This window comes from Micropterus salmoides, unplaced genomic scaffold, assembly GCF_014851395.1.
Source record: "Micropterus salmoides isolate LMB-PRFRI ecotype aquatic unplaced genomic scaffold, ASM1485139v1 Ms_hic_scaffold_4, whole genome shotgun sequence".
Taxonomy (NCBI): domain Eukaryota; kingdom Metazoa; phylum Chordata; class Actinopteri; order Centrarchiformes; family Centrarchidae; genus Micropterus; species Micropterus salmoides.
This window is the reverse complement of record NW_024043372.1, coordinates 23,662,818-23,685,679: the sequence shown is the minus strand read 5'-3', so window position 1 is coordinate 23,685,679 and position 22,862 is coordinate 23,662,818. Positions and strand designations below refer to the sequence as shown.

Sequence of the window (22,862 nt, the reverse complement as noted above, 5' to 3'; positions counted from 1 at the left end):
ACGGTGAATTTAAGTGTGTGTGTGTGTGTGTGTGTGTGTGTGTGTGTGTGTGTGTGTGTGTGTGTGTGTGTGTGTTACAGGAGGGAGGGCGGGGGAGCAGTAGTAGGCAGATGCTGAGGAGAGAAGCAGGACGGAAAATACAACAAGTGAGTGAACTGTTGCTCTAAAAATAAAGTCGCTCTGCAGCTGGATTTCTGCAAGGCGAAAGTCTGTAAAAGTAAGCATATTTAATTTTATTGGAAGAAGCGCAGCGACTTTGAATTACGTTAATATCCCCCCCTTTTTTATTCCCTCCGTGTCTGCTCGGACTGCCTGTGAGCGCTGCCTTGAGCATTTTGGACGGTGCGATCCTGACACCATGCAGGAGTACTGGATGAGATGCTGCAAGTTTAAATATTAGTGTGAGTTTGAGTTTGCAACACAGTGCAACTTCACACGATGCGTCTCAGTCTTTGATGGATTTCACGCCGGTCCTAGACCAGTTTTCCTGCGGTGTTTCCATCTGAATACGTAGCATGAAAAAACACTGAGATCCGGGGAGAAAAGCGAAAAGGAAAGGGGAACAAAAACAAAACAGGTAAGCTGATCTGTTTTTTTAGTTCCTCAAAAGTTTCTGGTTAAATCATTATTTTCTCTTGCTCTGATTAAATCCTTACGAGTCACTTCTGTCACAATTTTAATTAAAAGTGAATTTATTCGTATTAAAATTCGGTGTTTCCTGTTAAAAGAAACTGACTGAATTTGTAGACCACAATGAATGTAGGCCTGTAATAATATCAACATGTAACTGTGAACCCAGTTCGTTTGATTGATATGATCCTGAGGTTTCCCATGTCTTTACTTTTATCAGTGACAAAGTTGTTTAAATAGACTTAGGCTACAGTAAGGCAGTATGAATAATCTCTCTGTAGCCTATCTCATGTTTTCAGTATTTTAAAAATCTGAATACAAATTTAAATAATCAGTAATTACAAAATGAAGTGCTTTATGTGATGTATAAAAATAAAAGTTAATATGTGTTATTGCAATGTGATTTGGTTTTGCTTATTGTGTGTGTGTGTGTGTGTGTGTGTGTGTGTGCGCGTGTGTGTCTTCTTTTCCTTCTAGATTACAAGAGATTCATTAATTTTCTATGATGCTGTGATAAAATCCTCATCCAAGCTACGTGTAAAACAAGAGTTTCCACGTTCAATCCAATTTGGCCCGCCTTTTCCTCAGAATTAGCCTTTTTATGACCTGTAAAAAATCTGCACTTTGAATGGAGGAGTAGACTGCTGATATAAATCTAACCCAGGCTCCAAAAACAACATATAGCCAGAGGCGTGAGCCCATCAACAAAACACACACGGGTAGGAAGGAAGAAAGGAGCAGAGATTTTGTAGTTTCCTCATTCTTCTCTTTCGTATTCCTGGACAGACAAGTGAAGCGCCCTTCCCCGTATGTGGTGGGTGAGATGAACTCCAGTGGGAATACTGTAGACCCTACCTGACAGCTCTCTGCCTGAGCAACTGAAAGCTTTTCACTGGAGCCTCCACAACCACAGAGTTGGATAAAAAAAAATTAAAAAGCAGTGTCCCAAAAGGGGTGATGCTAATTTCTGACATGGACACATAAAATATTTATGTTATTTTTGGCTTGCAAAATGATTTATTATGTTTAGACTGACTTACAAATTGAAGGATACAAAACAAATGTACTGAGCACCAAGAGATGGTCATTCTCCCTCCGACTTCTGATTTTTTTCTGTGTGAGACTTGCCGGCCCCGCTCCTAGAATAGCCCTCTGTTTTTTTCTCTGACCCACACAATTACATATTTTCCTCCTCCACCTTCTCGATCCACTAGTTACTTTCTACCCAGAGTTCAGCCTGGCTGGCTCAACCATTCCAGCTAAGGGGGAGGAGGACTTCCTCACGCTGGCTGCCTCCCGGCTCAGTCGCAAGAAACGTGTCATCGGGGCTGGAGTCGGCGTGGCCATGGTCCTGGTCCTTCTAGTGGCCATTCCCCTATTGGTCCACACCACCAAGGGGGGAGGGTCCGGAGGAGGAGGCACGCATTACGAGATGCTTGGGAGCTGCAAGATGGTGTGTGACACTTTCACCCCCCCACAGGGAGAGCTGACAGCTGTCTCCCCTCAGCCCCCTGACTTCCCAAGCCGCAGGGGCAAACAGGGGTTCAGAGGGACCCCTGGACTTCCTGGTCCTCCAGGTCCTAAAGGGCCCCCCGGAGAGCCCGGCAAGCCCGGCCCACCTGGTCCACCAGGGCCAGGACCCGGTGGCTACGGCCCATCCTTCTACAGTCCCAAAATCGCCTTCTACGCAGGCCTCCGGAAACAACACGAAGGGAGTGAAATACTGAAATTTGATGACGTGGTGACCAACGTAGGGAACTACTATGAGCCGAGTACCGGCAAGTTCACCTGCCCTCTACCTGGCATCTACTACTTCACATACCATGTCCTGATGAGAGGAGGTGATGGGACAAGCATGTGGGCTGACCTGAAGAAGAACGGACAGGTGAGTGTGTCTATGAATATGAAGTGTCCCTCTGATATTGTGATCTGAAAGTTCAGCCTTTTGAAACCAACTCTCCGTCTGCAAATATTAACCAACTGGGCCAGCAACAGCAGTGGACACGACAACAAGAACATGTGAAACATAAACGAACCATTCAAATTAAACAACAGTTGCAGCTGCCCTCCAGAATGACACAAATAAATGTTTTCTAAACTGAAAATCCAAAATGGTTACTAAACACAAAAATTTAAAAGAATAAGAGACCACAAGGTCTGGTTATCTTTAGGCACAAAAACGACAGCGGTAGGATCCTAATTTGGTTTAAAATACTGATCATTTAGGTCCAGGAACCTTCGTTGTCATGGTTACAAGGTCATGTAACCAAAATCATGTCATGATTAGAAACGAACATAACTTTATGTTACATCGATAGTTAACCGGAAGCAAACAGCTTGTCAGGTCAAAATCCAGCGTTGAGCCATCCATCCACCTCGACCTCCTCCCTCTGTGGACTTTGTGGTTCTAAAACATTGTCACACAACTTCAACCTTTTTCTCCTGACAGACAAGAAAACTCCTACAGATGCTAGAGGGCTTTGTCACTTATGTGTTTATATATAAGTGATATGTTGCTTTTTGACATTTGCTGAAACGAGTGATGCTGTTGCTTTTCTTGGTAAGACCATGTCTAAATTAATGGACATCCTGAAAAAAGTCATAAGCAGCACCTCTCTGACACAGGGTCAACAAAATCTGATCATTAGGAGCATAATTGCAGGGCTGCTGCATTGTAATGCACAGGTGTTTCTGGTGTTGCGTAATAGTTTGACTGCCACTTTCTTGTGTTTCTTGACAATAGAACATTGAGAGCAGTGTGATGAAGTTTAAAACAAAGAAAAGTCTAAAGCAAAGTTCCACAAAAGAGGAGAACAACTATACACTCTCTGTTTAATGTTTTTTTTTAAGTTGTTGATTTACTTTAGAGGACAAAGAAGAAGAAATAAAGGCAAGATAAAAGTAGATAGGTGGTAGGTGAGACTAAGTACTGCATTACATAGAAAACGAAAACTGTAATTAATTGTACAACGTGCAGACAAAGGGAGAGAGAGACAGAGAGAGTGACAGCCAAGTTATCAAGAGGATAACAATCCTCCATGTCTCAGTGGAACAAAGCCAAAATGCAACAGCTGGCTACTGTCCTCTGAGGAACTCTGACTTTAACTCGAATAAATAAACAAGTGAAAATGCCTGGAAAAAGCCTTGAATGCTTCCATCTGGAGATCCGTGACAAGCTTGAAGTACTAAGCCCTCACTCTGTTGAGGAGCCCTGATTCTGACATGTGTGCTGCAGAACAGAAGAGTGACGTCCTGGGGATTACAAGAGAAGTAGAAAAATCGCTTTGCATTGTTACAAGTGTTTGATGGTACAAACAGTAGTTTCCCCACAAATAATTTACACGCTACATGAACTGACAGCAATATGCTACTGAGCAGACCATCACCCTGCTGGGCTGCTGTTCACGGATATGCTTTAATGAATCTTCAACTTAAAATACAGGATATGGGCCAGTAAGACTAATCCTACGTGAAACATGCTGGTTGTTCCTCATTATGAGAACACTGTTGAGACTATTGACACTATTATTATTATTATATTTGAGTTATTTTTGGTTTTTCTTAAAATTTTAAATTGCCTGTTTTCCTGCGGTCCTTAACACTTGCTCTTGGTGTTGCTGCACAGAAAGCTGCAGCCAGACACATGGCGTTGAGTGGTTGTCATGAATTTACACACATGAGCTACACAGTAGGAGGTTAACGCTGCACTCTCGCCAATCAGTAGGAGCACTACAGCAACAATGAAACGCAGCTGGTCTTGTTGGCTTACCCACCGTTAATCGCAATGCGCTATAAGATAAGTCTCACAACGACACCATATTCCGCTCCTGGGAATCAACCCTGAGTTGGTTGCTGTGGTTGACTGAAGCTTTACCCCTGGTCCCATTTGTTTGTTAGTTAGCAGGATAAATTTTTTTAAAAACTGTCACCAGATTTCAGTACATTTTGGTGAAAATTAGGCCATAGGCCAAGAAATATGTGTATATATATATTTTTTATTTTATTTACATTTTACCTATTTGTTTGAAACATAACTGGTACATCACAGTGGTATTTTGTACAAATCTGGATCCAGTTGGAGATTTAAAATTATAGCTATTATTATACAGTTTTTTTCCTTCTCAATTAATCTTTGAGTCTGTCGCATATAAAAAAACACAGCCCATCACCATGTTCTTATTGCTTGTTTTGTCTGATCAACAGTCCACACAATGACACAATTCAGAGACTGATAGCAAATATATTTGAGAAGCTGGAAACAGATAACGTCTGGCATTTCGGCCTGAAAAATGAAAGCAGGCCTCTACCAAGGCTGCACAAACCACCAAATTAGTGTTAAAAATGTTTAATCTGCATCTGGAAGCGCATAAAATTCCGTACAACATGCCAGATTTTTCAACTGAAAATAAGTGCAATAGAGAAAAATGGGATAATGTTCACAATACAATGTTATAAATTTCTTTTAGAATTATTGTAGCTACACCAAAATCAAATCACTTGTTCCTTTATTTATACATTTTTGAGATATTCTGCAAACTCCCATCAAAGCTAATGATGTTAGATTAAATACATGTCATACTGCTTTGGTTTTATATACTTAGCAAATACATACTTTTTTTATGACTGATCAAGTCCATAAAAGTACTTATTCTCTTTTTCATAGATTTGACAGAATGTGCACAAAGTGCAGAGTTAAGAGGACAGACAGTTAAATGCCAGATATAATTGGGGGACTTGGTTTGTTGCGTGCCTTCACAGACATTGTCATTCCTGTCTTCTCCTGCTGTTAAATCTTTCATAGCCTTTAGATGAGATCTTCTCCCCTCCACCTGTGCCCCTCCTTTACACACATACACACACACACGTTTATCGTCCACATTGGCTATTGACTCCTTCCCCATTAATTATCTTTTCCAGCAACTAAATTATTTAACCCAATTCAGTGCTGATCTTGCCCTCACACTTTCATTCACCTGCTGTTTTGTTCTGTGAATAGACAAGTGCTCCTGTAGCAGACTGAACCAGATAGGTCATTGAGATAAACCTTGAGGATAACACTGAAAAAGTTTGTCATTTTAGAGACTCATAAAGGCATTCAATAGCACATTACTCTATTTTTATTACTGCAACAATCTTTCTGAATAGGTATTTTGTTCATGTAGACTTGATTTAGTCCATTATGAGATGACAATCTTCCTCTGAGATTCAGATAAGTGATAACATGCACTGAAGGAGTAGTTTGGCATTTTGGAAAAATGCTTTTTCATTCTCTTGTTAGATGAGGAGACTGATACCACTCTCATGCCTGTACAGTAGAATATGTAGCAGGAGCCAATTAGTGTAGCTTAGCATAAAGCCTTGAAATGGGGGAAACAGCTAGCCTGGCTCTGACCAAATGTTACAAAATTCACCAAGCTCTAATGAACAAAGCTGGACAAGTTACTTGAGAAATGTAAGCAATTAGTCATTAATATAGTAATTACATTACTTAACTAAATACTAAGTTACGGAAGCCCTAACCTGATTTATTGTGAGCAAGTGAAACAGTCTCTTCATAAGAACTTTGTTGAAGAGGATTCCAAAAAAGATAAAAAAAGGAAAAAAAATCAATCTTCTGCTAGGATCAAACACACAACCATTTAGCTATGAATCCTGTACTCCACCAATTGAGCTAACCAGTGACACTAAAAACCTTACTGAAATAACCATTAAGAAACGCTCCTGCTGAACCCCGTGTTAAACTACTGTTTTGTTATCTCGAGATCACGAGAAAATTATCCTATTATCACAGGAAAACAACATTTGTTGTCTGAATTAGCCGTCAGGAAATGTGTAGTTAAATGGATTCCCCTGAATGAGAAGCGATGAATTTCCTCTGCCTGGGAATGATGGGGAAATGAAAAGTCCATAGGTTGATGAATGTGGACCAATCGCCAGGATGCCCACACTCCAGCACGTATTTTATTATAAGCATGTGAATCAGTCATCTTCATACCAACTTTGTTGTAGATGAATCTAAAAAAGATTTTTTTTTAAATTGTCTTCCATAAGGATCAAACACTGTGCTTTACCAACTGAGCTAATTAGGGACACTGAAAACTCCTTTAAATTACCATTAAGAAACGTTCTTGCCAACCCCTGTGTTAAACTACTGTTTAGTTATCTCGAGATCACAAGAAAACAACAGTCGTTATCTCGAGATCACGAGATAATTATCCCATTATCACGGAAAACGGAGTAAAATAAAGATATGAATCGATGGCCGCTTAGGGATTCTGTAGATTAGGACGTCCATACTTAGTTACATTACTCATTGCATTACTTTTGTTAGTTAGCACAGCGCCACATATCATACCACACACATCTCACTCTCATTTTTGAATATGTCTTAGCAGTGGTTAATGTCAGCAAACCAGCTAAGAAGACGAGTTACCGTGAAGCGCATTTCTCTCCTGTCTTTTGGTGATGACTAACCGCCTTCTCATTTAACTACTGAATTTCTAATATACTTTACACTACACGTTACTGAAAAAAAGAAATTACATGCATGTAACACACTTTTTGCATTACTGGCCAAGACTGCTAATCAACATATCTTTGTTTTTGCTTGATTTGTACAAAAAGTTTGTAAAAGTGTAAAGAGGAGGTTATGTGCCAAACTATTACGCTAGGCTAAGCTAACAAGGGCCTGTCTCCAGCTACATATGTACCATTGAGAGCAGCATTGAAAGCAAACGCATATTTCCCAAAATGTCAGCCTATTACTTTTAAGCCTGTTATGCCAGTCTATAGTGTGGTTCGCAGCATGGGTGGATGTTTGAGTTTGTGTGTGCATGTGTGTATACAACAATTGTCAGACTGATATGCATGGTGTTGATCAATGTCTTGTCAAAAGGGAGCTGAGAATAAAACACATCCTCAGGAGGGATCACAGCAGAGACAGGCATGACACAGACAAGTGGCCTGACAAAGAGATAGATAGCTGAATGGATGGATGGATAGATGGATGGATGTTCACAGGAGAATGGATGGAGGAGGTGGAGAGAAAAGGCAACATGAGAGCGTCCTCTGTCCTCTGGTGAAGGGAGGAGTCGAGAAGAGGGGATAAAGCTATGTATCTGTACATATGTGACATACACGAAACAAATCAGAGTCATACTGTCATTTGGTGGTCTCAGCTGTTGGCTAATTAAATGTGCAGCTGATGTGCAGTTTTACAACAAGTTTGCAGAGCTGGATCACTCAAGGCGAGGAATCCTCTTCACTCCTTGTGTCCCATAACTCATCAAAAGATTGTTGTTGAGGTAGATGACCTTTTCAATGGATATATAATTCACCACCAATATGTACTTTGACCTTTACAGAGATGAGCATGGAGTGGGAGTATGAATATTTATACATTTATACCTGGTCCAATATGGGTTGGTCAGTTGGTTCTTGCCCCCCCCCCCCCCACACACACACACAGACTAACACACACACACACACACACACACTATAGTTTTGATGACATCAGTGAGGTAGTACAATGTTTCAGCATCTCATCTGCTATTGACACACAGTAACCTCATTATGTAGCAGTGGCATTAGATTGGATCTGACCTTCTGGAGCTTGAGACTGGTGGACAAACCTGTGCCTTATTAAAGCCCAACAAAATGTTTTGACATGAAGCTCAGCCTTAACCGTGTAAGGTCTATAGGTTGGAAGGAAAGATGAATGATTGAATGAGATAAAAGTAGAGAATTAACCTTTGGATTAAAGGTGCATTAAAGGTTTCCAGGTTGAAACAATAGATGTTTAGGTTCAGATAAAGGCCCATATGTTGTTTTTATTATTACTTCCTGCAAGGTTATGAATAAGGGTTTGGACTGAGCAGGAGACTGGAGTCTGGCTCTAATTAATAGCTATAATTTTCAGTGTGATTCCCATAAACACTCCACAAACCTTTATTTTTTTATGCGCCTTTAAGTGAACCCCACGATTTATTCACTCACATGAAAGCTTATAAGAAATATGAGCTAATTAGATAATTAAATATACCACTTAAAAGCTGTGGTGATGACAGGCTTGGACTCAATTAGAAGACAGAAACAGCTCGCCTTTAGTAGGTACATGTGATGTGGGATTAATATCATGTCAATTTTGAAACTGGAAAAAAAAGCTTTGAAAGGCTGAAATCTAATGGATGTGGTATTTAAAGTTAAAGTAACTTTGTTAAGATAAATTAGGACCATCCATTTCTTCTGAATGCAACATATGATTGGACTCTACGCTAGCGTTAAGAGCAAATGCTTTTTTCCCCCAGACCGTCTGTTTCAAAATTTCAGACCAGAGCTAACTGGTCTGTGAATCACATGACTAGCAGACACGCAGCTGTGTGGGCAGATCTCTGAAAAGTGGGTTTTGTAAACTCAACTCGGAAGGAACAGTCTGCAATACGAGTGCAAATGGACATCCACAAAAATGTCAAAATAAAGATTTGCCCTTTCAAAACTCAAGTTTAAAAGTTTTTTTCCAACATATGTGCACCACTTTTCAGATCACCATTTACAAGACAAGACAAAACAAACTAATATACCAGGTGAACAGTGACAGATCTGAAACTCTGAAAATGTGTTGGAGAAACACTGCAAAGAGTGCTGCAGAGATTTTTTTTCAGCCAATCAAAACATTATGCAAGCCTTCCAAACTGAGTTTTTACCTTTCAAAGCTTTTTCCCCAGTTCCTAAATATGACATGATACTCATCCCACACTGTGAGAGGTGGAAGCAGCTAATTACAGTAAGTAAGACAAGGTGTCATTATGGGCCTCATGCTGCACAGTTTCAAATTTCTTTTATTTTGGCACTTTGGGAGATGTTTTTTTTTCCCCAACTGTGTGTGTCAGCAGAAGAATTCATAATCAAGACAAATTTTCTGTGTGATGCATTGCTTTAGCATCAGACACAATGGCCTAACGGAGCCAACAATTTGTGATAAAGGATAAAAGTCCACCCTTTCAGGCAGAATATCTTGTAGAGCAAGCAGAAAGAATGCTCTCATACACCCTGCTGCTTGCCCTTGCTTTCTCTTCTTGTCTTTTCTCTTCGAGAACACACACATTTATGCACATGTTCATGCACACAGCCATTACTTCACTATATGTTCCTGTTATAATGGCTGAGGCCATTAAATCCTGTCGACTAAAAACGACTCGCCTGGTTGTTACTGTGTTTTGTCATGCCTTTGTTGTGCTTTACTTTTACCTCTCCATCATATCATTATTTCTCCTCATCAAGGAAACAGGGTTTTGTCCCTTTCATAAACAGCAGTGTTTCACAGTGTTTGATAGTGGGAGACCTAACATGAACAATGGTAAAATTGGATTATTAAAATGCATTTAAAGATTAGGTAAATCAGAATTAGAGGGACATCGATTTCTGACCGGTGAACGCGTTTTATATGATGAAGGAGTGCTGCTGTTTGTGTTCCTGCATGTTGTGTGTCTTCACTCTCTATGCTAATACAGATGTAGGTGCACATAAAATACACACAGTTAATACGAGACGGTAAACAATATGTCATAAAGGAATAGTATATTTTAACTTCAGACCTAAGGCTTTGCTCTAGGTGATGCTCTGTAGGTAGACCATCTACAGAACCCATTTATATCCAATTAGGGCATCTCCTCTACCCTCAAAGGTTTCAGTCTAGAGCCAATTAGAGACTTTCTAATCAACATCTTGACACCTTGGGTCTTGAGTGTCATGGCAAAACATTAACATTTAGTATGCCAATTAGTGTGTGAGTCTGCAGTGCAAGAAAAGGGTTACTTGTCGACCTGCATAATAGAAACAGGATACCTCAGGCTGGTAGACACGGGTGGAGGCAGAGAGGACACAGCAGCTTTTACAAAAAGGGCCATTTCAGTTGCCCTTCTTCTCTCTCCCAGTTCACCGTTAGAGGTCCCTCAGGTAAGTTTAAGAGACCCCGTCTCTATCGCCTCGCTCCGCTCTGAGAGGTCTGTACATCACAGTGAATGAATCCTGTCAGTTTTATTACCAGAGGATCAAGGCACCATGCGAAACAAAACAAAACTGAAAAAAATAACACACGGACAGCCCACCTCCCCAACCTCATTTATACCCTCCCTCTGAAGCAGGCATGCTTGATCAGTTTGTTATCCAACAGGCTCCCTCCCCATCACTCAAAGTCCTTCTCAACTTTGGCTTCCTTTTCCCAAATCCTGTGCTTAGACTGTTAAAAGTGGATGCAGCTGCTCACCCGTCTGTGTGTCCTTATCCAAATTTCTGCTGTCACACCCTCCTTTTCACTACGCATCCTTCTTTTCTCCTTTCCCCTTTCTCCTTTCCCCCATGCCCTCCTGCCATCATTTTTATCTGAAACAAAAGCTCAGACATAATCATAACGAACACACACTTTGATACTGGGTCGATGTAGACAAAAACAATGATGAGATTTGGCTACATAAGTTTGAAATACATTATGCCAGCCCTTAAATATGTCACACAAATCAGTGGCACACAGCTGAAAATGTAGATTTTATTGAGCATTTAGCACTATCGGTGAATTATTTCTAAGCTGTCAATTTCCTCTCTCTTTTTTTCTCCCTCCTACATTTCTCCCTCTCTCTCTCCCCATTTAATGTTGCCCTTCTAATGAAAAGTGGAGGCAGTGTAATCTTCTCTATTGTCCCACAGGGCTCCCTTCTCCCCAGCAGCAGCAGATCAAGTCAGAACAGCGTTGGGCCAACAGACAGAAATTCACTCCCTTGTCGCTATCAATCTCCGTCGCTGTTGACAATAATCCTGATTTGCCTTTCCCTCTTGTTTTCACTCCCAAAGCCCCAGCGCCTCCTGCCCACTTTAAGGAAACAAGGTTTCACAGTGATTGTTGCTGACAGCTGAAGCTCCAGATTCATCTGTGCTAGTTTCAGAGTCACAAAGCTCTGCAATGTCACCAGCTCCACAAAATTACAATACATTTCACAGTGGTGGAGGAAGTATTCAGATCCTTAAACTAAAGGAAGATACCAATAAAACAAAAAATCCCTCACTGAAAATTGTACATCAGCACACTTTGAAAGACCATTTATGAACTAATTATAGAGTTATATTTAGAGTAAATTTTAAAAGCAGGTATGTATAAAGTAAGATAATAGTTAGATTTATTTCTTAATCTTAATTTGAAACATTATTTGTAACAGCTGTTAGATAAATGTAGTGGAGTAAAAAGGACAATATTTCCTTAGAATCAAAACACTGTAGTACAGTATGTACCACTAAATTGTACTCAATTGCAATAGCTCAAAGCAAATGTACTTAGTTACTTTCCTCCGCTGATGATCCATTTTATGATGCTCAAATAACATACTCTGCATACATATTTAAATGTTTCCTTTGAAGTCAAGAAATATTTATCATAAACAATTAATAATTAACCTGTAGAGATCTCTGATATTTTTTTGTTTTACTGAATACAACTCAGATGACTATTAATTCATGACAAACTCATTGATTATGACATATAATATTCTAAATGTCACACTATTAAAAATCTGTGCATAAAATGTAAAACAGCTAACTTATCCACTGGGTTACTGTATATGCAGGAGGAGAATGCAACAATGAATTAATCATAAACATAACACATTAAATGTCAGCATCTTCGCTGTCTGAGTTAGTAAACCTACGTGTCTCATAAGGAAGTCAGCCATAAAAAGTCATAAATAACATTGTGTCCTTTTGGCTGGCAAATATAATTAGCTGGTGTTCATGTTTAAAAGGCCATTCCAATGAGGTGGTGTGAATATCACTGCGGCAGCTTTTGTTATGACCCTTAATACAGGTACCGGGTACAGGTACTGCAGAAGCCTTTTGTAATGTGCTGCATGCAGTTTGATCACATGTATTTTTATTGATTATTATAATGTTGTCCATACACATGTAGAGAAGTAAACCAGTTTTAATTGTTGAGCTTAACTGAACTGTCTGTTGCTGTTCTAAAGCTGGTGCTGGCAAATGCAAACGTCTGTGCGCACGGCTATGCACTCCCCTATGTTCTGGGAGCGCACAACGGAGCTTTTGTACATTACACTGTATTCTAGCAAGATACAGCAGCCTGTCAGCCTCTAACTCAGCTGAAAATACCATCAAGGGAATCCTGCCGTTCAGCCATGTAGACAGATGTTGGATGTACAAAATGTCAGAATCTCTTTACTGTTATATTTTTCCTTAAACCTATTAGGTCTCCTCAGGGGAGCAGTTCAGTCCCTTCAGAGCAAAGCAGTCTCACCGTATAAAATAACAAAATGTCTCATGTGCTGTGTGGTTTTTCTCAGGTGTTCACTTGAGATTCATAAAAAGCAAGCAGGAAAGAGAGTTGCTCTTATCGAGACGTAGAGAGGGAGAGTAGGGTGGAGTGTACGTGTTGGATCTTGTCCTGACCTCTTGCTAGTATTTCATGGGCCCATTTGACCACTGTAGCCTATCCTGTGCTCCCATTTATTGTGATTGTATGGAGTTATTGAGGAGTTGGACCTATTAGGTGGGGAACTGCCCTGGCTGTCCGACTAGCAATTACTGTAGCCTGCAGCCATGTATAGCCTGCCCTGATGCATCTAGAGGTAGGGAGGGGTGAGGGGTGCTGCAAGGCAGCGAGGGGAAAGAGGCAGAGGGGGTCGTGTGTGTGTGTGTGTGTGTGTGTGCGTGTGTATGTTGGGGAGGAGGGGGGTCCTCAGGAGACCTGCCACAGCAGCAAGCCGTTAATCAATCCGATTTAGACCGGACAGGGACACACTTAGTCGCTGCTCTCGGCAACACCACCATGGTGGAGGAGAGAAAATGTGTGCGTGACCTGCATCTCATTGTAAGGACACAAAAAGAAGGATAGATGGGTCCAGAATGAAGAGATAGCGATGGGGCAGCCAAAGGGAGAGGGATGATGGAAGGGGCGTGAGGTGTGGAGGGAGAGACAACAATTAATGGAGTGATGTGAGCTGAATTAAAACAAAGGAAATGCATTGATTATTTTCTGTCTTAAGGAGGGGAATAAAAATGTTCACCTTCTCTACATGGAAGACATGCTTGTATGGAGAAATATATTGAGTTGGATTGATGAAATGGGTAAAAAAAGAAAACTCATTATTGGATGGAGGAAGAGGAGAAATGGGTAGTTTAGTCTTATTTGATTTGTCTTAGTGATCACAAGAGAGTCAGGGAAGCTTGATGACTGGTGTAGATGATGGACCATATCCTTAGTCAGTCCCAGACCCAGAGCCTGAGACAAGGATGAAGTGAGGGTATATTTGCATTCATTAATATGTATGGGCTTGTGTACTTTATTTTCCGCTATTAAATGGATCGTCTGCTTGAATAGTTGGTTACTTACCTAATGATAGTGCAATTTATTATAAGCAGATTTGCTTACTGGGTGCAAAAACAACTTGGACTAATTAATAAATCTGCCCTACTCACCATCAAAACAGCTCTTTACCCACCTTGAAATGCTGAATCGTGACCTGCGCCAAGTGGGTAACTGTGTGGGATGCCGCAGGTGTTTGACACCAGGTCATCATGAAACCTCTCACTAATAGCAGCAACATGTATGGGAGCATTATGATCTTTGAATATGGGGCATCGTAAGTTCGGTATCATATTTGTGTTAACTACCATGTAAACATGTACAGAAATCATCCGAGGTAATGATGTCATATCATTACAGAGCAAGTATCATGTTTAATCAGAGTGGATGACAATCTATCTCCTCACATAAACCTGTCCAGATGTAGATTAAAGAGTGAAGAATGACTGATCAGGCCATATCACATTTCAAAATGGTGTCAGGCTCCAGGTTCTGTGGACTTCACAGCAGATAATGCATCTTAAGTGTGGTTTTGAATATGGCAGACAGTTTTATGAAGCTGATGATGTTAAGCTCTTGTTGTGACTGTGTCATAGGTCATATAGCGGTGTTGATTACATTGTTTGGTCATTTTGGAGCTATGGTGTTCAAATGTCCCTCCCTATGCATGTTGTCCATACTTAGCATTTAATATGTAAACAACCATTTGAAAAAAGTTTGATTTGAATATTAAAAATATTAAAACCTGTTTTAAAGTGCTATTTAGAATTTATCTTAATATGAGCCGCTGACTCACTCGATGTGAATGTAATTTAGTTTCTTCTAATTTAAAGGTTCAGTTTGTAAGTTTTAGTGGCATCTAGTGGTAAGCGTTGCAAATTGTAACCAACAGCTCAGCCACCGCTCACCCTTCCCTTTGCAAGCATGCAGGAGAAGCTACAGTGGCTGTCACGCTGTCTGCTCTTGTGCTAAATAATACGTGTGGTCATCAATTTGTCCAAATTTCACATCTCTTCATACTACTAACAATCCAGACGACTACTACTTCTACTAATACTTCTTCCTCTTCTTTGTACGTATTCAAAGTTGTGACAAAACATGCTCTGTCAACACATTCTCACTCCTGACTTGTCACATTGATGCTTGGTCAAGGCCTATTTGTGTTGCTTTTTAACGCCCTGGGTAACCTTTTAGAGTTGTTTAGGGCTGCGTGGTCAAGTTACCAATGATTTTTAACAATAAATATACAACACCCAGTGAAGTTAGCAACAATAAATATGCGTCCATCCACCCAACCAGCTGGGAGTGAGAATGGGTTGGCTCTGTAGAGCAGTTTGTCCGTTTGGGCTACTGTAGAAACATGGCGGCGCAACATGGCAACTTCCATGTAAGAGGACTCGCGCTGTATGTAGATAGTAATGGCTAATTCTAGGGTAATAAAAACATAACGGTTCAATATGTAAGGTCTTCATACACCACTGAAAACATAGTTATGTGTATTATATTACAATTCTTTAAATAGATCCTTCTAAATATTACACACTGAACCTTTAAAGCTGCTACAAGCACTATTTTTATAATAACAACTGATCAAATTACTAAATTTTTGTTCAATCTTAATGCTCTCTTCAGCATTGTTTTTGGTAGTGAAAAAGGTGGTAATTATAGGTGAAAAGCTGAATATAGTGGCGCATTTAGCAGTTCAAAAAGTGAATATTTTTCTCATGAGTTGGTGGAGAGCAAAACAGGGCAAAAAGGATAAATGAATGAGAATGACCAATAGACTTAACATTTGTCAGGTGGGCACAAACAAACACAAACACATATCTGCTGGATGTGTAAATAGGTTAATAACAGGTTCACCATATCACTTTGATGCACATATACACTCATGCAGCTTTACAAAGCTTAATACCTGTGAAATAATAGCCACAATTTGCCAGAAACTGTTAGTAGCTAATGATATCGAAGAGAAATTGTTCAGCTGGAGTAAAACAAATGTCCATATATCATTACGTCTGCATGTTCATTGTGTTGGCTGTAATTGCTTGAGAAATGAACTGATGTCCTCCCTGATGCCATCATTGCAATCCCTATCAGACTCGTGTCTGCAACAGGTGGATCAGGTGTGAGCATAACAGTCCTCTGGAAAAATTGATGGTAGCTAAGAAAGGTTGTGCACTCAGATGGAGGTCTGAGGCCAAAGATCACTGCACATCTCATCTATCTACCCAGTGGACAGGAAGGCATCTGTACTGATGACATTACAGATCGCAGAATGAAACAGGAAAATAAATGGCACTGGTTACATCCAGATAAAGTGAACAGACTGGTTGTGGGTGGGATACTGTGTTAAAAAAAGTTAAAATCATCAGCCTCTCATATAAAAATTGATTAGGACTATCCTGATTAATCAATCTGGTAATATCTGCAATTCTAACATTGATATGTTGCATTAGATCACTTGATTTCATAATACTTGCTGAACACATAGATATCCGTATCTGTTTCCTCAACCCGGTCACAAACATTTACTGTAGATGGCTGCGGTGAACATGTCTCCATTGCAGGTGATGATTTGGGTTTTGGGACTTCGTACGAAGACCAGCGATTCAAAGAAGAGCAGAGATGATTGAGGGAGCAAAGACTTGTAGAGACACATTGATGGGGCCAATAACTCAATTTCTTCAATACACAATAATAGAAATACATACATCTACTTCAATGAACTTCATTGACATAGAAGTAAAAAATGTAGAATCTACATGAAACATCCATGAAATACCTCTGTTGTGTTTGTATGGTATGTATGTTAGAGCGACTGTATGTATTAGCAGGAGTTCAGGGTGCTACAGTGTAATTAAATATGTAGGCTGTGTTATCCCGAGTCATTATAAAAAAACAACTCTTTTTAGTTGAATTAAGTGAAATGGTTTAATGCCAAACTATCAGCATCTCAAACACAAAATGTGCCATATATATGTCAGTAATCTGCAGTGATAGTGGCAGGTGTTCAGTTTGAGTTGAAACTGCTCTTCAAAAATCTGCTAAGCCTAAAACAATTACACAATGTCAGAGGAGAGTTGCATTTTCCTGTCTAGCTTTGTACCATTGAAGAAGTATTTCATGCCATCAGGCATCAAGTGATTGTCATATATGGTGTGAAAATGGTCAGATTTAAAGATAGTTACTATCATCACGAGATTTGTGGTACCCCTGTGGCTTAGGGGTTAAAATACAGACCGTGGGTGAGAAATTTTGCTGGGACCTTTATAATACCGTTATACCTCTTTCTCCTTCATTGTGTGACTATCTGTAAGAAAAACCCCAAATGCCCAAGAAAGAATAAAGCAGAAAACAATGACAATCAGCCGCTTCAACACAGACCACAAAACTCTGTAAAACACACATCATGACGTCAATGATGTACTTTCTCAATGGTATTTCCTGGTGTTTTTTCCCCCATCTTTGCAGCCCATCAACATCTTTCTGTCTTTGTCTCTACCCCAGGTCAGGGCCAGTGCAATTGCTCAAGATGCAGATCAGAACTACGACTATGCCTCAAACAGCGTCATCCTGCATCTGGATGTGGGGGACGAAGTGTGTGTGCAGCTGGACGGGGGCAAAGTTCACGGCGGCAACACCAACAAATACAGCACCTTCTCTGGCTTCCTCATCTATCCTGACTGACAGTGTACTCACATTTATATACTCTCTTTCTGTAATCAAGCAAAACGCAAAACGTTTCCTCTCTTTTCTGCATCTAACACCCCATGTTTCCATAATGTCATTTGTCATTTCAATGCAGTTCGCAAAACATGAAATAACATGATCACAGTTAACAAATAGAGTTTGAAGAGAACTTAAAATGAGTATAGTATTGTATATATTACCAGTAAACATTTACTTCTGATACACACACTTGTGTTATCATTATTCTGTGCCATGTACAGTATGTGTAAGCATGGCTAAAACACATTATCTCTTTCACTTGCACTCATTCACTTGTGCGCACACACACACACACACACACACACACACACACAGGCACACACACACACACACACACACAGGCACGCACACATGAATTGAACTTCTCATATCAGTTGTTACACTGAGACAAGTTGACCATTTCAGCCACCGGTCTGAAATCGACTGAAATTATCTCTGAATGTAGACTGTAAATCGAAGTGTGTGTACTCTCGCCTTCACTGTGACATGAATTTCCAAATGAGAAAAGTCATGAATATATTGATCGCAGCTGATAATGCAACCAATACCATGAACATAATCCAGTGTGCTGCATGTGTGTGTATATGCCCGTGAGTAAGCGTGTGTGTTTACCCTTCCGTTTGTGTTGAGGCTTAAAAGCGTCACGTTGCTGTTAGTTTGACATGTCCCTGACTCCTGTTATGAGAGGGGGTGTCAAGTTGACGGTAACAATCCCTTAACACACACAGTATATCGATACTGAGGTTTAGCTTTGAGATTTTCCCTGAGCCAGAGCTTATGACAGAGCCTCATCATGTCTTGCTAATGAGTTGAGGCATCCTCATCCTCATCTGTGCAGTCACACTCGCCCCTGACACCCATAGTTTGCTGTATAACTATATCTGAAATAGTTTGAGATTTTGGGAAGTGTCTTTGCTTTCTTGCAAAGAGTAAGATGAAAAGATTGATACCGCTTTCATATTTTTCCGTTCATTGTAATGCTACGGCCAGCAGCCGGATAGCTTAGCGTAGCATAAGGGCTGGTTCATGCTTGAAAGGAAACTGTTTGTAAGAAGTGTTATCCAACCACGTTGGAAATCAAAAGTGTTTATATCAGTTCAGAGTGGCCGCACTGGAAGGCGGTGTAAAAATCCTGTATATCGTTTAAATATAGGGATAACTGCACACATTTTCAGTCTCTCCTGAAATGACTTTCACAGTTCTGCTCGCGACTCGTTCATATGAGAGAAATAGTTGGGTAACAAAAGGAAAAAAGAAAGCTAGATGTTCAAATTCTGCACAGCTGGCGGGAGTGGTATCCATCACAGGTGTCAAACTATTTCTTTAATTTTACTGCAAATAGACCCTTTGAAGATTTTTATTTAAATGCAGGTGACTGTTGATGTTGATGTTTTACTGCCATATGCCATACCTATAGGTTTTCTGTGCCTTACACTATCTTTTTCATTTTGACTTTCTAATGCATGACACAGTTTCCCCTGTTGAGTCCAGGCTTTCTGAGCAGGCTGATCCCTACACTGCAAACAGCAATCTGACGAGGATTTCTGATGAAAACCTCCCCAATACAGTCAGTCCATGCAAAATGTTCGCCAACTGAGGACAATGACCGTGAGAGTTTGTGTGGAACTGGATGTAACTCACTGCTGTAAATAAAAGCCCGAAAATGGCGACCCAGGTTCATTCTGTATGGTGGGAACCACCTGTGGGTACGAACAACAGAAGCATGTCACTGTGTCTTTCAAAAAAATTATAAATATGTTTATGTAACCAAATTATTATATCTAACAGTTCTATTTTTTTTTCACGATATAATGCTAAGACAGGTACAATATAATGCTTCTTTGAGCACATCTATTGTAGTTTAGTGCCACTGAAGAAGAGAGCTTCATATTGTTCCAAAAATACACTTGATAAAATATGTGACAGAGACTTTATTGTCCTAACAAGTGACACAGATCCATCTTTGAAGCCTGATAGCATGACTGTACCCTGATGAGTTTTGGATGTGAACCCTTCTGATCAACTTGTCATTCTTGTGCTGTGATTGAAAACCACCCTGACGTTGTATATTGTACACAGACATTCCTCCTGAGTGGCTTCACATTTCCTCTGTGCCATGCTGCATCCTGCTGTGTGTGTGTGTTTTCCTTTACCTTTGTTCCCGAGCAGTGTGGATTCATAGTTGTCACTGTACTTTGCAAGCTGAGTTGTGTGTATTGTTATGTATGATATCAGCATAGATTTTCCTCTGCCCTTGAAGACCATGAAACACAATAAAAAGAGAAAATTCAGGATTATTTTGCTGTCAGTGAGTCAGAGTAAAACTACTGCTTTCTTTATTTTATTCTTTTTCCTTTTGTTCTTTATTCTCTTCTGGGAACATTGCAGGAACTCAGCAGGCATTGACTTCTGTTTTCAATGCTGGGGGTGTTTTTTGATTTAATCTCAAGATTTTAGCAGCATTAGTCAAAACTTATCATAGAGTTATGTGCACATATAGAAATAAAAAAAAAACAGCTGACAAACATCTTCCAGTACGTCAAACAAGAGCCAACAATAACCTACTTGCATGTCCTTGTTTCCATTGATAAAGAATAAATCGTCTGAATTTGTGGACATTGTTTATTTGATTACTTTTTTGCTCTTGTGTGGAATGTACATGTGCTCTATCTTTACCATCTGAGCAGAAAAAAGGGGTAAAAAGAAGCAACCTGAGTACATAATCAATTCCTGCAGGAGATATACATGTGATGTTGATAGATTAGTTTGACAGTCAAGATAGACTGAAGATTAGGTGGATTTCCTGGAAAAACAATGATACGATTAAATAACATACTATTCAATTAAAACCATGAAAGCCTGCCAAATGGATTCATATTTGGCGCCCTGGTCTTTCCCCAAACATTTAATTTGTTCAACCACTGAGGAACTAGAGTCGCATCTTCACAGATGGTGCTTCTTAGGGATGTAAACGAATATGATTTCAGTATTTGGATTACACATGCTGTGCTCTGAACACATTCAAAGTAGTTTTTTCACACTTCAAACAAGCTTAATTGTCATCTGGATATTTAAATAATGCAATATGGGCAATGAACAATTATGGTCCATTTTTAGTCAATAGTCATCTAATTTGCTTTAATTATAAACACTAACTGTAAGGCAAACTTCACCTTTATCCTGGCCTCCTCCCATTATACACACAACCTCCAGTTTTTAAAGAAACATCACACCATGTGGCCGGATACTGTTCTGAATTGGACTTTCCCAGTGTTAAAATGTTCTGTTTTCATTTCCAGCTGGAACATTACAGCTTTTATCTAAACTTACTTTTGTTTGGGGTTTTTTAATGATGCGGTTCAAATAGCTACAAATGCTTTATTATTTGATTAATTTAGGTACGTTGCTAAAAACTAATGTTATTTTGTGTATTTTGTGGGCAGCAATAAAAAGAGAGTACCCACCACTGTCAAAGCCCGTTCACCCCGCTGCCGTCTGGCAAGAGATACAGAAGTATCTGCTGTCACACCACCAGACTACAGAGCAGCTTCTTCCCTCAGGCTGTGAGACTCCTAAATTCATTCCCAGCATTGCCAAATGCAAAGCAGTATTATTTTTATAAAAAATTTTACATTGTTTTCATACAATGTTTTATTTTGTGTGTAGCATAAGGAGAACTACAAACTTTTTGATAGTGTCGTTTATCAATGTGAGAAAGGTCTCGTTTGACATAATGTCTAAGCTCAGCACTGTGGGCCATAACACATAGGTATGGGAGAGGGTGACATCATCCTTTTGGCATTTCTCACAATAATTTTAAACTTCATAGAATGATGCTTGTGACTTTGTGGACATTATATGTTCCAGGTTTATTATGCGTTTTATGAAATAAAGCAAGTCTTTCAATAACAAGTCCATAAGTAAAGGTTTGGTTCTCTGAATTCTAGTTTAGGAGAGAGTCAAACACAAATATTAAGTGGTCAGATGTACAGCTATGGTAACCTGTTTGAAGATAGCTTTACCATTATAGAAGCAGCTCCTGCTGTTTCTACACTCTGTAAAGTCACCCTGTGAAAATGAAACACTGGCTGAAGGGAGTTCACACCTCACCAGAATAAAACAAGGAGATGGAGCTTTAATTAAAGGTGAAAGGTAATTCTGGATGAGGAGGTTCTTACCAAATGTGGTGCATACTAGAGGTTTGGGAGATGTTGGACTGGGAGGTGTTGGTAGGGTTGTATCTCAGTGGTGCCCCCCCCCCCCCTTGCCCCCCCCACCTCTGAGTCCCAGTGCTCCCTCCTCACAGATTCCAGCGTTAAGTTAATTGGACAGGGAGAGAGCGGCTGTGGAGGGAAGCGTTCAGCCCCATTAGCAATCCCCCTGTGGAAGGCTGAGCCGAGAGGATCACAGACTCACAAATAGGAGGATTAAAATAATCAATAGGCTTCACTCTCTCTCCTTCAGCGCAGACGGGTGCACCACACACACACGCTCATGAGCAAATACAAACACATAGACAGTCTGAGGAATACTAGTTCAAGGAGCACTACTCTCATCAGTGTTGTCTCTGGACTTTCGCAAATTAGCCTGGGTCATGTAAGATTCACACACACACACACACACACACACACACATGCGCACGCACGCACGCACGCACACACGCACACACACACACACACACACACACACACACACATACCCCTATTCTCTGTTAATGAAGTTTAATTTGAGGCTCCAGTTAAAAGGTCAGAGACATGACAACAGTCTGATATTTTTCTCGGTTATTTCTGTATTCTCATGTCGGCTGAATATCTCGTTTTTTTATGACTTTTAAAGTCTGTGTTTATTTAAGTCTTTCTCTGGATCAACTCATTATGTGAGTATGGAGGGCAAAACTTGCTGTAGTCCTCTGATATCATATTGAATATAATTCATGGATTATAACTTGAATTTGGGTATTTTAATTATTTCTATATATTTTTTTGTCATATAGTTGACACATATTTTACTCCATGTGGGGACTTATGCTGTGATATTTATATAATGCAATTTAGGATTATAATTTTTTGTTTGGGCAATATAACGTCCCTAGTAACTAGAAATTAATTAAATACTATCACCCCTTCCTTTTTTTGTC

General features: G+C 39.9%; 1 protein-coding gene across 1 annotated transcript; it reads left to right on the top strand.

Moving 5' to 3' along the window:
* The first annotated feature begins 126 nt into the window (after window positions 1-126).
* LOC119886159 (complement C1q-like protein 4) lies at window positions 127-20,337 on the top strand. Its single transcript, XM_038696709.1, has 3 exons — window positions 127-577; window positions 1,108-2,515; window positions 17,504-20,337. The coding sequence occupies exons 2-3, from the start codon at window positions 1,976-1,978 to the stop codon at window positions 17,681-17,683; spliced, it is 720 nt and encodes a 239-aa protein (XP_038552637.1). The 5' UTR covers window positions 127-577; window positions 1,108-1,975; the 3' UTR covers window positions 17,684-20,337.
* Window positions 20,338-22,862: the final 2,525 nt, after the last annotated feature.